The sequence below is a fragment of the Uloborus diversus genome, chromosome 3 (genome assembly GCF_026930045.1).
Source record: "Uloborus diversus isolate 005 chromosome 3, Udiv.v.3.1, whole genome shotgun sequence".
Taxonomy (NCBI): Eukaryota; Metazoa; Arthropoda; class Arachnida; order Araneae; family Uloboridae; genus Uloborus; species Uloborus diversus.
Genome location: NC_072733.1, coordinates 137,822,489 through 137,837,256, shown reverse-complemented (window position 1 = coordinate 137,837,256; position 14,768 = coordinate 137,822,489). Strand labels below are relative to the sequence as shown.

General features: G+C 31.9%; 1 protein-coding gene across 1 annotated transcript in view; it reads left to right on the top strand.

Moving 5' to 3' along the window:
• LOC129218625 (plexin-A2-like) overlaps window positions 1-14,517 on the top strand; it is a 536,492-nt gene extending 521,975 nt beyond the window's left edge. Inside the window, 5 exon segments of the mRNA XM_054852946.1 lie at window positions 342-511; window positions 1,697-1,909; window positions 3,165-3,240; window positions 5,722-5,796; window positions 13,612-14,517. Of these exon segments, the coding sequence (XP_054708921.1) occupies window positions 342-511; window positions 1,697-1,909; window positions 3,165-3,240; window positions 5,722-5,796; window positions 13,612-13,713 (636 nt within the window). The 3' untranslated portion in view covers window positions 13,714-14,517.
• The last annotated feature ends 251 nt before the right edge of the window (window positions 14,518-14,768 follow it).

Below are 14,768 nucleotides of genomic sequence, written 5' to 3'. Positions count from 1 at the left end.
TTATGCCATTCACAAAAACAAGAGCAAATTGTACTTGTTTTCTTTTTCTTTCTTTTACTCCTGTTTTCCATCTTTTCCCTCTATTTCTTCCCTTTAATTAAATTTTTGTTTAATCTGCTTGCCACTAGTCCTTGTTACATCCGTTAAAACAGTGTCTTGTATTTTTCAAAGTATATTACTTGTTTCTTTTTTTTTTTTAACCAGTATATCTTAAGTGTAAGAAGATTTTTCAAATTTAAGTAGATTTTTCTTTTATTTATGTATTTATTTTTTGACTGATGTAGCTTTTATCAATGTAACTTAAGTTTCATGATTTAAATATTTTCATACAACTCTTACAGGGTACTTTGCAAAAATTTGTGGATGATTTGTTTGAAACAATATTTTCAACTGCACATAGAGGTAGTGCACTTCCCCTTGCCATTAAATATATGTTTGACTTCCTCGATGATCAAGCTTTAAATCATGCAATTTCAGACCCAGAAGTTGTTCATACGTGGAAATCCAACAGGTATGTAATATTTTGGTTGATTTCTTGGAATGTATATATATGTCTTCCTTAACTCAATAACAAATTGAATGCTTATCGAATACTATGCTTTGAACACATTGCTAATGTTATAAAATGTTTAAGAGCTAAAACAGGGTTTGAGTAAACTGTTATTTCTTACAGAACCTTTGCAAATTTAGTATGTTTTATTTTATTTTTTCACTCATATACAAAGGTTGTTACTATAAGTCTATAATATTTATACATGCATTAATAAGACCCCAATTTCGGAATCGCAAAATCTCAGCGACTTAAAACCCGAAACTATTTTCCTTTAAATTAAAAAAAAAAAAAAAAAATCAGCAAAAAAAAGTTTTAATTGTTTAAAATTTTAAACAATTGGCAATGACTTGTTGACGGCATAGTACTTACAGCTTCTTTTACGCTGTCAATGTCATGTCAACATTACATATTATTAGTCAGTGAATTAGCCAAAGATTAATTTTAACAAATTTTAATCAACTTTTTCTGCAGAACTTCAATTTGTGATTAAAGTATTTTTTTTTACATAAAATGCAAGCAATTACTTATTTTAAAGATGCACCATTCACTTAAGTATGACTCTTTCTCGTTTTTTTTTTTCTCTTGCAGAAATTTAACGATCTTTTAAGTTATAATTTTGAGGATCAAAGGGAGTACCTTTTCTTCCTGTGGAAATTCCGAATAATTTTTCTAGTCACCAATACATTCACCAAATAGAGTTTGTTTTTCCAAATTTATAATTTAATCGCATTTGGCTTGGTGGCAAATGCTTATTGCAGGCCCTAAGTTTAAGCAAGTTTCAAGTTTGTCAGATCTGAGGTGATGCAATAAAAATTACACCTTCACTGAAACAGAGCTCAACAACGACTGACTAATACAGCGTATTTATGATGTTACATAGGTGGGGTTTGTATGGGAAAACATCAGCACTATCTTCGTATTTTGGTAAAATAGGCCTTACTTTGCAAACAAGTATTTAATGAGGTGATTCTATAGTTTTGTCTAACCTCTGTATATATAACAGTGTATATAAAAAATTCTCTAGCTCATGAATTTCTAAAGGAGAGTATAATTTAAATATTAAATTAAATTTGTACACTGATAGGAGCTAACAAAATGTGCCACTTTATAAGTAGTAATATGTTATTTATTTTTGTTTTTCAGTTTACCATTAAGGTTTTGGGTGAATCTTATTAAAAATCCCAATTTTGTGTTTGATATATACAAGACAAATATTGTGGACTCTTGTCTTTCTGTGGTAGCCCAAACATTTATGGATGCTTGTTCAACTTCTGAACATAGGTTAGGAAAAGATTCTCCCAGTAGTAAACTTCTTTATGCCAAAGATATACCTATTTATAAAGACTGGGTAGAAAGGTAAGTGTTATTGTATTTTCAACCAGTATCATGTGTAAGAATATGATAATTTTCAGCATGAATTCTAAAGCAACATATATTTAAATTTGAATGAACCAGAATCAAAAGTTGAAAAATGTTTTACAAGCTGTATTTTAATAATTCTAGGTGAAATGTTCCACATTATCCTTATTGAAAAATCCTATAATCGTAATCGAGTGTCATTTTGAAGTGTCTTAATTAGCCGCATTTACATGAGACTTTTGTACCTCGCATTGCACTGTTCCAACTAAAAAAAAAGGGGTTCAAAAATTAACTTTTCACATGTGAAGAGAGATTGTTCGGTTGTATCCAGGAAAGCGGTTTTACCTTAGCGACGATACCGAGCAAGTAAGCAAACTCGTTTCAGGTAATGCATTCTAGGTAAAAGTCCTGCTTTTACTCCAGTTGGTAGCAACAGGAAGAAAGATCCACATTTACCAGGAACACATTACCGGAAAAGTGGTTCAAAGCAGGTCCATGCAGGTTACAAGGTCCTTGTAAACGTGTCTATTGACTGTATTTTGTGAAAATTTTCAAAATTTTTCACACTACTTTTGAAAATTTTAAGACATCTAATTGTTTGTCCTTGAAATCTACCAACTGTTTTTGTTTCACACTATTTGTCATTTTAAATAAATTTGCGAAACAAACAGTTCCAATTTAATGTTTGAACACCATAGGACAGAATACATTTTGTGATTTCTTATCCTTCACACCTGCAACCATTCTTCTTATTATGAGTGGGATACTTGCTTCTACATGCTCACTTTTAAACGTGGATGCATGTGTAATGCCCATGATGACCACATCATGGAGACCATTTTGGTGACTCCGACACACCAGAAAGGAGTGTTGCAACTCTGGACTGTATTTGCCACAAGAGAAGAGGTGCTAGTACATTGCAAAGTTCACAATCTTGTCTCCATGTTTTTCTCTTTAGTTGAACTGTATTCCAGTCAGTCCGTTCCACCCACACTCCCACACTCATATTCTAGAACGCTTTTCATTATTATTTTGTAATTGTTTAGAGAATGTGTTACCACTAACTGAGCATTCCTTGTTTAATTAAGCTTTTTAAAATTATATAATAAACATTTTATGATTTTTTTAAACTAGTTTTTCGATTTTTGAAAGAAGACTGGTCAAACTGGAGGTTTGTTTAAGCAGGAGTCTACTGTAATATGATTGGAAATTATTCTGAATTCTCTAATTTTTTTTTTCTTTTTTTTCATAGATATTATCAAGACATACAACTGATGCCAGCAATAAGTGATCAAGACATGAATGCCATGCTTGCAGAAGAATCTAGGGTATATTTTCCTTTTATTTAAACTGGAAACTTTTTTGGTTGAAAATGTAGTTTATTCAAGTTAAATATTGGTTTGAAATCAATTACAAACAAATATAAAAGTTTAAATATTAATGCTTTGAATATGGGTTCATCCTACTCAGGTGATACATCTTTTTAGTAACACTTTAAGTTTTAGTGCTTTAAAAGATAACTTTAAGAACATTTCCTACATGAAATTATTTATTTACTAGTTTCTTTCTGCGACTTGATTTCTCTTTGCTCACTTCTTGTGGCTACTTGAATAGTGAACTTGAAAGTGGCTACTTGAATAAATTTGTTAGTGGTATAAAAATTATATTTATCAATACAAAAATCTTATGTTAGAACATGATGTGTGCCACAATCACACTAATATCTTATTATACTTTTAGATTTAATTATATTTTATATTTATTTGTTTGATAAATTTCCAAGGCTGCATCTCATGGGAATTAGCTTTAAAGGCTTTTTATCAGTTTAAGTCTAAGAATTATGACAAAGCAATGATTATTTCTGAATGTTGAATAAGTTCTAAGCAAGAACTTATTCAACATTCCAAGAATCATGAGTTATTGGAATGTTGAATAAGTTCTTGCTTTTTGTTTTAATGCTTTATATATAAAAAAAAAACATATTACTGAAAATATTGTCCATCACTAGTCACTACTTTTCCCGATCTTTCTGGCAGCATTTGAATCTCACAACAGGTTAAACAGCACGTCTTTTGAGGCTATCCAAGAGTCGACCCAGTTTTTGGTATATTTATGAGAATGGAAGTGCTGCTCAGCCAGGCCATGTGTCATTGGCTGGAATAAGTGGTAGTGAGAGCAGGCAATGTCCGGTGAATAAGGTGGGTGAGGTAGGAATTCCCACATGTTTCCAAGTAGGTTTTAACCAGTATTACAACATGTGGCAGAGTGTTGTTATGCTGCAAAATGAACTTGTCATGTCTCTGTTTGTATAGCGAGTGTTTTTCCCTTCAATCCTCATTTTAATTGCTCCACTTGTAATCTGCAGCAATTTCTAGTGACGGTTTCAATTGGTTTAAGCAGCTCATAACAAATTACTTCCAGCTGACCCCACCAAATGCAGAGCAGCAGCTTTGAACCATGGATGGCTTTGCTTAGGATGTTGATGCATGGCAAGGTTTACCCCATGATTTTCCATGCTTATGGTTATCGTAGTGTATCCAATTTTTACCACCAGTCAGGATACGATGCGAAAATCCTTTCTTTTTCTGCCACTGAAACATGGGAAAAGACATTGTTCTACATCTCTGGGTTTGAACAGGTACGTCACCCAAAGACCTTACTTTTGCATCACTCCTAATGCTTTTAAACCTTTCAAAACTGTTGTGTGATCAACTCCTAATGATTTTGAAAGTTAAGCTAGCATTTGACATAAGTCTTCGTGAAGTAATGCTTCCAATTGTTCGTCTTCAAGAACATTCTGTATCTGCAAGATCAAAATCATTACTTTAAAAGCATTTAAATCTATCTCTACAAGTTGTTTTAGACAGAGCATGATCACCGTAAGTCTAAACAAGAATTCTGTGAGCTTCAACTGCTTCCTCAAAAATACTGGTGATTTTTTTTTTTTTTCAAAAAAATTGATATGAAGTTGTTTGCACTTCCGTGAAATAACATGCACTGAATTTTAAGCTTGGTTATAGTTCTTGTATATAGATGCTTCACTGTCAAAAACTAGCGCAAGTGGTTCCGGTGACACCATCTGTTTCAAAACTGCAAGAACTTACTGAACTACCCAATAACTCTGCAATAAATTTTTCTTTTAAAAATAATGAGGTTAAAATTCTTCAAAGGAATTAATCTAGAATTTTAATATTACATGTGAGAACAAACTATTTTGTTACTTTGAAAATGATCTTTAATATCAGATCCATTCTTTATTGAAAATAGAAACTTGAATTAAAGTTTTTTTTTTTTAGTTTTTAATTCTTCCCGCCCGTTTCATAAGTTTTACCTTACATTATAATACCCATGTTAAGTGGAAATTTTAATAAAGCTATCTATGGATGTTTAATTGATTTTCCACTGGAATGTGCTGATGTTTAATTTTAAGTTTATAATTTTTGAAGCGAGTTTTTCTTGCAAATTGATTTATTTGTTGCAAACAAACCCAAATAAATGACTTTTATTGTAATCCTCTAAATTAGTAACTCCTTTTTTGTGATGAAGTGATTTTACGAATATAATAGCATTTTAAATACACTTTATGATTAAACATCTTTAAAAATATTGCATTAATTTACCTTATTGAAGTAGTCATTCATTTCCAACATATATAGAATATTTTGGAGACTTGGGCAAAGAATGATGTTTAATTTAGTATCAGTGTCAAATTTAATGAATGACTTTGCATTTACAAAGGCATTCATTAGTACTAAACTAATGTTATTGATGTGATAATGTTTTATTAATAGCTCTTGCTTCTCTTTCAGCTTCATGCACATGAGTTCAATACGAATGTAGCCTTGTATGAACTCTACAGTTATGCAGTTAAATATAATGATCAGGTAATCAGCTTAGTAATTTGCTTGGTATAATTTATATTAGTAAATATATGAACCTCTCAAATGTGATATTTTCATGCTTCTGAATTTTTTAGAGGGAAAAATTCTAAATAGATATTAATCAAATCTTGCAGTAGTTATTTTCATGAAGAGGAGGAGTATTTTTGCTAAGGTTCCGTCCTCTCCTTTTCTCACAAATATTTTTAAGAAGCCCTTCATTATTTCAAAAGATATATCTTAGTTGCATGCATTATTAAGTTAAGTGAATTTAAAGTTTAACCAGTTTTTTGTCGTTGATGAACAAACATTTTTAGGATATTTTAACTGAAACAAAAAGCCAACTATTGGGTTCCCTCTTTTAAATTTATGGAGGCAAAATTAAGTACTTAAGGCCTCAAAATATTTAAAATAAATAATTTTTCAGTATTATATGATCTAAAATAAATGTTATTGTATTTTGAAAAAAAAACAAATATGTGCACAAAAATAGTAGATAATCTACCTAGTGTAAATTTCGAAGATGAAGATTCATGTTAAAAAAAAAAAAAAAATCTACTACTTTGCAATAAAACATTTCAAACTATACAACAAAATAAAAATATCACAATCATTTTGTCGATTTTTAAATAAATTAATTAACCAAAATATTATATTCCTTATAACAAAATTCAGAAAGCACAGTCAAGTTAATCCCTTTATTTTCTAAGCCCCGAAACCATTTTTAAATGCATATTTTATTTACATCTTACTTTATAAAATTGAGAATTTCAATTATATATCTATTTTCTATAACAGAGCAAAGGATATTCAGAGAAAGTCTTTCTGTTGCTTACATTTATTTGGATAGAAAGTGCTTATAGTCTTAAATTCATTCTCTGGTATAATTCAGAGGATTACATTTATATCAAAAATTTTGTTCAGTAAATCTTTGCCAAACATGAATAAAAGAAGCACTTTTAATGCAACAGAATTAGAAAACAATGCCTCGCTAATGTAATAAGCATTGATGGTGTAAATAGATTCAAAATAGCTTTGAATCTTCACTGAAAATTAAGAGACAGATAGATAGTCTATGCCTTCCAGCATGCACACTTTAGATTTTAACTCAATCATATGTTTTACTGCTGTAGAAGACTGTTATAACACACACCTTGGGACCAGAGGTTTTGCAAAAAAAAGGGGAGTATTGTTTTTCTCAGAGCAACAGTAAGATGTCTTAGTGTTATTTCTGGGATTAGATATCTTACTGTTGCTCTGAGGCGACGATATTGTCATTCAGAAATAAGAATGTTTCATAATCAAAGGAAGTGCATTATTGCACATTTTTGTTAGCTTCATGGTTTGCATAACAGCTGCTGTATTTTCAAGAAAAATGTGGTATTATTTTATGTAAATACTAAGTATTATTTTTAAACTTTAAATGAAAATGGGATGATGAAAAACTTCCAAAATTTAATTTTCCAATGAATTGTATTGTTTGAAGCCAAAAGAGTAATTTTTAAACTGAAAAACTTCTTGTTTACTTCTGAAAAGTTGTGCATTTTATAGAGAATTGTGTTATATAGGTCAACGTTATAAAGGTAGTCTACTGTACTGCTTCTTTTGCCTTTTTTACTGTGAACAATGATATGAAATAACTCTATCATTTGAGAACTTGATTAACTTTCAAAAATAATTCCATTTAAATATTTGTTGGTAAGGAATAAGAGATGCATCTACATATGAAAATGGAATAGATACTAGTATTTACATACAGTGATATTGATAGTTTTAAGAGAGCTCTTGATCTTCATTGAGTTTTGGTCAACTGACCAGGACAAACCTAGCTAGGCCCAGAGCCTTTTGCTGGTTATCACTTTTGTATTTGAAAAAAGTTATTACCTAAAAGATGTCAAGGTTAAGTAAGCAATCATTTTCGACTGAAATTCAATATTGCTTGCTTTGTATATACTTGCGTATTAGTCGATCTCGCATGTAAGTCGACCCATCTACATTTAGGAGGAAAACCCGCATATAAGTCGAGCTCCTACTTTCTGAAACTTATTCCTTTTTTGCCACCAATTTTGAGTGTAAACATTTTGTATTTTTGAGTTGAATATAAAAAAGGAGGAAATTGAAACATAACTAACATTTTTATGTTAAAAAACGTCCGATTATTATTTTTTCCACAAAAATGGTTCACTTTTGTGATCGCGTATTTTTAAAGGGTTCGATTTCGCTCTTACAATTTCTGATACTTGTTGCTTTAATTTGAATAAATGCCAATAAAATTCTGTGCTGTAGCCATGTTATATTATTTTTTAAAACTATGAGCATTAGTTCGCGTCTATCGCGAAAACTCGAGAATACGGCGATTCCCGCACTTTTCGCATAGTATAGTCGGCAGTTTACTGTAATTATTTAGCCTTCATTTCACAGCCAAACAATGATAAATTATACAGGCTTCGTACGGGTCATGGAAGTCCTGGAATGTAATGGAAAAATAATAAGCAGATTTCAGACCTGGGAAAAGTCATGGAAAATTTAAATTTTCATTCAAAGTCATGGAAATTAATTTAAAGTCATGGGAAAATGTCCTCGGCAAAGAGAATGTAATAGTAGCAAAAAAGCATTAGAAATCTTGAATGATTTAACAGTATTGCACATTAAAGGCATTAAAGCTAAAAAATAAAATGATCACAAAAAGAAATCTGAATTTTGAAATCTCATTGCATCCACTTCTGTAGCAGCTGCACGTATTTTTTTGCAATGTGATTGTACTGCTTGGACATCACTCAGTTTGAATTGTTCCATTATTTTCAACACTTCAAATATTTTATATTCTGTAGTAAGGATCTTGCACCGTCTTGATTTTGCCATGCCCACTCAAAAAACGCAAATCAGTTGCATCTGAGTTTGTTTCCGTCTCTCGTAAAAACTTTATTTTTAAATTTATGCGAGTTTATCTCAATTTGTGGAAGGTTTTAGAAAATTAAGATCTCAATTCAGTCCCATCCATCATCATTCTGTCTGTTTATGAAAAAAATATTAGACATTTAAGCATCATTATATTTCATTCACTGTATTTTTATTTTACTTAAATTTATATGATGAAGACAAATAAGAATAGTTTAGTTCTTTAAGACTGCCCTGTTTTTTTTTTTTTTTTTTTTCAATCACAAGTAAGTGCGTCCATGATGTAGTGACATTTACATAGAAGTTTTGCTAATGCTCATTTCCAAAAAAATTGGCAAGTTTGATATTGAATAGTACTATTCTCTTCGTGTAACAACTTACAAGGTCATGAAAATGGTTGTGAAGTCATGAAAAAGTCTTGGGGGAAAAGTCATGGATTTTTTTCATCCAAATAGAGTATGAACTCTGATTATAGCAAAAATTGTGTAAGTATTTACTTTTGTAGCATCTGCTTTAAAGGGTTTGTCTAAAATCGAAAAAAAGTTCATTTTCGAGCGTTTTTTTTCCGAAAATTGTTTGGGAAAAATTTTCTGAAGCTCTGCCCTGCATATAAGTTGACCCTCTAACCTTTAATCTCATTTTCGTACTAAATTTATCAACTTATGCACGAGTATATACGATATTACCAAATACAAATACAAATGTGACGACCAGCAACTGGCTCTTGGCCCCATTAGGCTTGTCCTAGTCAATTTATTAGTTCCCAATGAAGATCAATGGCCCTCGTAAAGCTGTCCATCCCCTTGCTCATTACCACCTCTTCCGGTAAGCTGTTCCAAGTGCCCACAACCCTACTAAAGCAGTAGTTTTTCCTAATTTCCAGGTTAGCCTGAGATTTGAATAGCTTAAAACAGTGACCCCTCATCCTGCTTTCCATGCAAAAATTTAATCCATTAACATCATTCATTTTTAAATTTAAACAACTGAATCATGTCCCCTCTGACACTCCTTTGCTCCATGCTATACATATTAAGCCTATTAAGCCTGGTATTATAATCTAAATCTGAAAGTCCCCTTACTAGTCTAGTTACCCTTCTTTGAACCCTTTCCAATACAGAAATATCTTTCTCAGATAAGGTGGCCAAAACTGCACAGCATACTCCAAATGGGGTCTTACTAAACTCCTATATATAGGCAGAAGAACCTTCTTAGATTTGTTTGAAATAGATCAGGGCTGTCCAAATGGCGGCCCACGAACACATATTGTGTGCCCTGCCAACTACTTATTCAGCATATTTCTTTTTTCGACATTTTATGGTATCAAGAAGCATCCAAGACTACTATTCTTGATCAAGCTGGGGTCCCTGAAATTTCCTCTTGATCGCTCTTTTACTCCTTTCATTGTTTTGGGAGAAAAAGGTACAGGACATTTACAGGTCAAGGTCAAACAGTCCTACCCTGCACGCTGGTGTTCAAACGAATTCCTAGAAATAGTATTGATTTGCGGAGTTGGCAGGGGGTGGGTGACAGGGAGGGAAGAGAGAAACATTTCAGATTAGCAAAACCTCTCTGCAATTGGTTAAAAATGCAGACCCCCCCCCCCCCTCACTGACTCTACGGCCTTTGTTGATTTCGAAAAAGAAATTCAGAATTTGCTCTCGTCACTTCCACGTTAGGGAGCATATATTTATGCGAAAGTGCTTTTTCAGCGATGAACTTTATCAAAAATTGTCACAGGAGCTCTCTCTCTCTGACAGTTCATTGATAGACCTTCTTCTGCTGGCAACGACAAACATCGATGTTGACACTCCTTCCCTTGTAAAGAAGGCGGATCAGCCTCAGTTTTCCCATTAAAATTTAAGCAAATTGTTTTAGAATCCTTCTGTTTCAGTGTTTTATGTTTAATAATTCAACTAATAATTGTTATTTTATAAAATGTAAGAGGTTATTGTTCAACTTTTTCAAACTGCGGCCTGCCAGGTGATCGGTGACCGGAATTCTAGCCCGCGGGTTCTTTGCAGTTGGACAGCCCTGAAATAGATGTATCGATAAACCCAAGCATTCTGTTGGCTTTGTTACTTGCAATGCTGCACTGATGACTAAACTTGAAGTCCTGATTTATTCGATACCCAGATCAATAACATTTTCTGCCTGACTAATGTTTGAACGCTGTGAACAATAACTTGTACGCTTATTTCCATGACCTAAGTGTAGCACTTGACATTTCCTTATATTAACTACCATACCCCACTTAGTAATATGATCTAAATCCTCTTGAAGCTGCTTTACTTGTTCTTCATTTTCTACAATCCCCATAACTTTTACATCATCAGCAAAACGATTCATGCTTCCAGATATATTTTCATTGATGTCATTCATAAAAATCATAAACAAGAGAGGCCCTAAAACTGAACCCTGAGGAACCCCACTTAAAACATCACTCCATTTAGGATGATTCCCCTCACAACTATTCTTTGTTTCCTTTCAGTCAGCCAATTTCTAACGAGTAGTAGAAGTAGTTACAAGTAGTAAGTAGAGTAAGTTCTTGCAACTGTACAAGTACTTTACTTACAAAGTAGTAGAGTAAAATAAGTAGAGTAGTAGTGAAGTAGTTCATGCAATTTTCAGAAACAACTACATTTGTGTTATAAAGACATTTTAAGTGGGCAAATGTACAAAAAACAAAAAAATGTGGGGTCCAGGGGTTTACCCCCCAAAATTTTTTCAAATTTGTAGTCTTAAAAATGTATTTTAGCTTCATAATTTTCAAAAACTTGTATAGAATAGTTAAGAAATAGTTTAAAACATTACAAGTATCAAAAATAATTGATTTTCCTTTTCCCCTATGTGAAATTTCGACTTACATGAGGGGTCCAGGGTTCGCCAATATATATCATGATATATATCCAATATTTATTTTGAAAAGATCATGATATTTTCGACATTTATTTTTTCAACTACGGTATTTTCAATATAAAAATTTATGTTAACCATAATGATAGTGTTCATATATTATTAAAAATAACTAAAAAGTAGTGTACTATATTTCTATGATGTATTAATGCATCATTAATACAGCAAAGTAATATGCATATTTTATATTCATTTTTATTAGCAGTAATGTAACAATTTTAATTCATATTAAAAATGCTTAGTTAAATATTAAACATCGGTCAGAAAAAAAAGTAAAAGTCTTATGACTGTGCGCTGACTAATGCATATTTTTTATTTCTGAATCATATAACTCTGTAAAATTAGCTAATAGAAAAAAAATGAGTAAAATAGCTGATGCTAAATTAATAATGAAAGAACCTTAATTTTAAGTCTACATATTGTAATAGTTTTATAATAAAATAAAGAGTGATTTGAAGATGTGTGCATTGACTATTTTGAACACTTTAGTTTGTACTGATTGAAAATATTGGATATATATCAAAATATCATGATTTTTCGAACCCTGCTTGGAACGCATCCATTGAGTAAGTCGACTCTGCTGTAATTTGTAATTGACTTGTTTTATTGCTTAATTTCTTTGAATTTTCATCTAGTTAAATTTGAAGTGTATTTATGCGTTTACAGTAGAGTCCCGACTTACGCGAGGGATGCGTTCCAAGACCCTTCGCGTAAGTTGAAATTTCGTGTTGTGAAAACGGTATGTGTAAAAACTTTTATAAACATACCTATAAGATTGAAGACACTTGTAAACACCACCTCAAACTGTTAAAAACCATTTTTTAACTATACATTACTGTTTCTTAAATAAAAAATTGAATTTTTATTGTATTTAAAAAAAAGTTTTATTTAACATAAAAAACTGCTACGATACACAAAATCAATGATCAATGGGAAAGGAAGAGGTAAAATAAACCACTACGGTATATAAAAAAGAAAAACAAATGCACTATAGTTGTTGAAACTTGCTCTTTTTCCTTCTATCTTCACAGACTTTAAATGAAACAGCGCACTTAGGTGTCATTATATTTCATTAACTTTCCCATATAGAATGAAAAAAATAAATGGAAAATGAGGAGTATAGAGTTATTTGTATAAGCGATGTTTAGACTAGCACGGTGTGCGAACTTCCGCTCTCAGTGATGCCAAAGGGATGAAGTTTCCATTCACGAAAAAAAACGTGATTCCCTTCGGAAAATTTTTGTGTTGCGGGTGAAGAATTCGCGTTAGGAATGAAATTCTTTACCGGGGAAAAAATCGCGTTATAGCCATTTCGCATAAGTCGGATCGCGTTGTAGCGGGAGTCGACTGTATAGCTGAATACAGGGCATGTGTTTTCATAAACAATAGCATTCAAAATAATAATATAATATAAAATTTCAATTCAGTAAGCAAATCGAAAAATTCTTACCTTCTTAATGCTACCTTTTGACTGTTCTTTTCTACATCATCAGGTCTGCTAATTCTTCCTGAAACTTCTCTCTTAGAGGCCTGGGAAGAAGGACTAGATGAAACTTTTATCAACTAAACTATATTACTATTTTACATATTATATTCACAATTAAGGAAATAAAATATTCATAAAATTTCGACAAAACATAATCCTGGAGTTTACGACGCACAGTTCGCGGTTCGAAGTATCGCTTGATTCTAATCTCAAAGTTCAGATTAGAAAGTTATTAATTCAGTTTTAAGTTAATGAAATCAAATGGATCTGTGATGGAAAATGGGGGGGGGGGTTGAAGATCGGGTGTTCGCCACACATGTTACCCTTAATCTTCTTTAATATTTGGTACTTCCTGTCATAGAAGAATTTTTAAAAACAAAAATTTTAATTTGTAACACATGCCCTTCTTCTAGGGTCGCATTCATAGCTTACTTAGAATATTGCAGCTTGAAAATAATTTTTTTGAACATTTTAGATTGAAAATACTTTTAAATCGTACTTATATCTAAACTTATTTATTTCAGTTGATGCAAACTTTAGAAGAGGATGAATTTTCACGAAAGAACAAATTGGCCTTGAAATTAGAGCAAGTACATGCAATAATGAGTGGAGAGTCAGAAGCATGACAGTATTATTGGCAATCTGTGGACGTGTGACATCATTAATGTCCCAGTGTGCTTTGTCAAACCTTCACCGATTGCCACGGCTCGGTTTAAAGGACTTGCTGCCACTTGTTGGGATCATCCATTCTATGCAAATAAGGATGCCCTCTGAGGGGCGATTGGGTGCAATTCATCCGTTGCCCTCAGTTCCTAGACAGCAACGAAACTTCTTGATGAACGAAAGAATCTTTTAGATACTGAAGATAAATTGTGTGCAGGACTTCAAGAAATTCAATTCTTCATGACATTAATGCCAGCCTGCTTTCGGATGCAATGTGAAAATAAGTAGAATCAAATTTATTTCATAAAATGCTGGCACCTAGTGAGCTGAGCCCATGCTCATTATGTTAATTTTGGTGCCAAACAGTGGCAAGATATTTTCCATTTTGTTTTATAGTTGGCCCTTCTTATGGATGCACCTAGTCTTTTACTATTGTTCATCCCCTCTTTGCATCCCCCTGCTGAATAATTTCATTGTCTCATGATCAAATGTTCACCAATTGCATGTGCAACTTCCAGTGCCTTTGTAATGCATGCTTCTGAGTTATTTTAAAAATTTAGAAGGCATTCCAGTTTTACCCTTAGTAGCCTTGACCTTGAGTCTTCCACTTTGTGTTCCTTGTCTAAGAACAAAAACTTGTTTATTTGTCTCATTGTTTACGGGGCCTTTTGTGAATTAGTACGATGTTCGAAATGTCTTACTGAACTTCAAACCAATGAAAAATGAAACGAGGCAATATGTAGAAAACACTATATATATATATATATGTATAAATTAAATATGTGTATGTATATATACATGCATTCATTTATATATATATATATATATATATATATATATATATATATATATATATATATATATATATATATATATATATATATATATATATATATATACATGCATAGTTAAATTCACATAAATCTGTGCACTGTTGCTGAAAATGGTTACTGTTGCATTTTATGGCACGGAATAGAAACAATTTACAGTGCCCATACAAAGTAGCCAATAGGAAGTA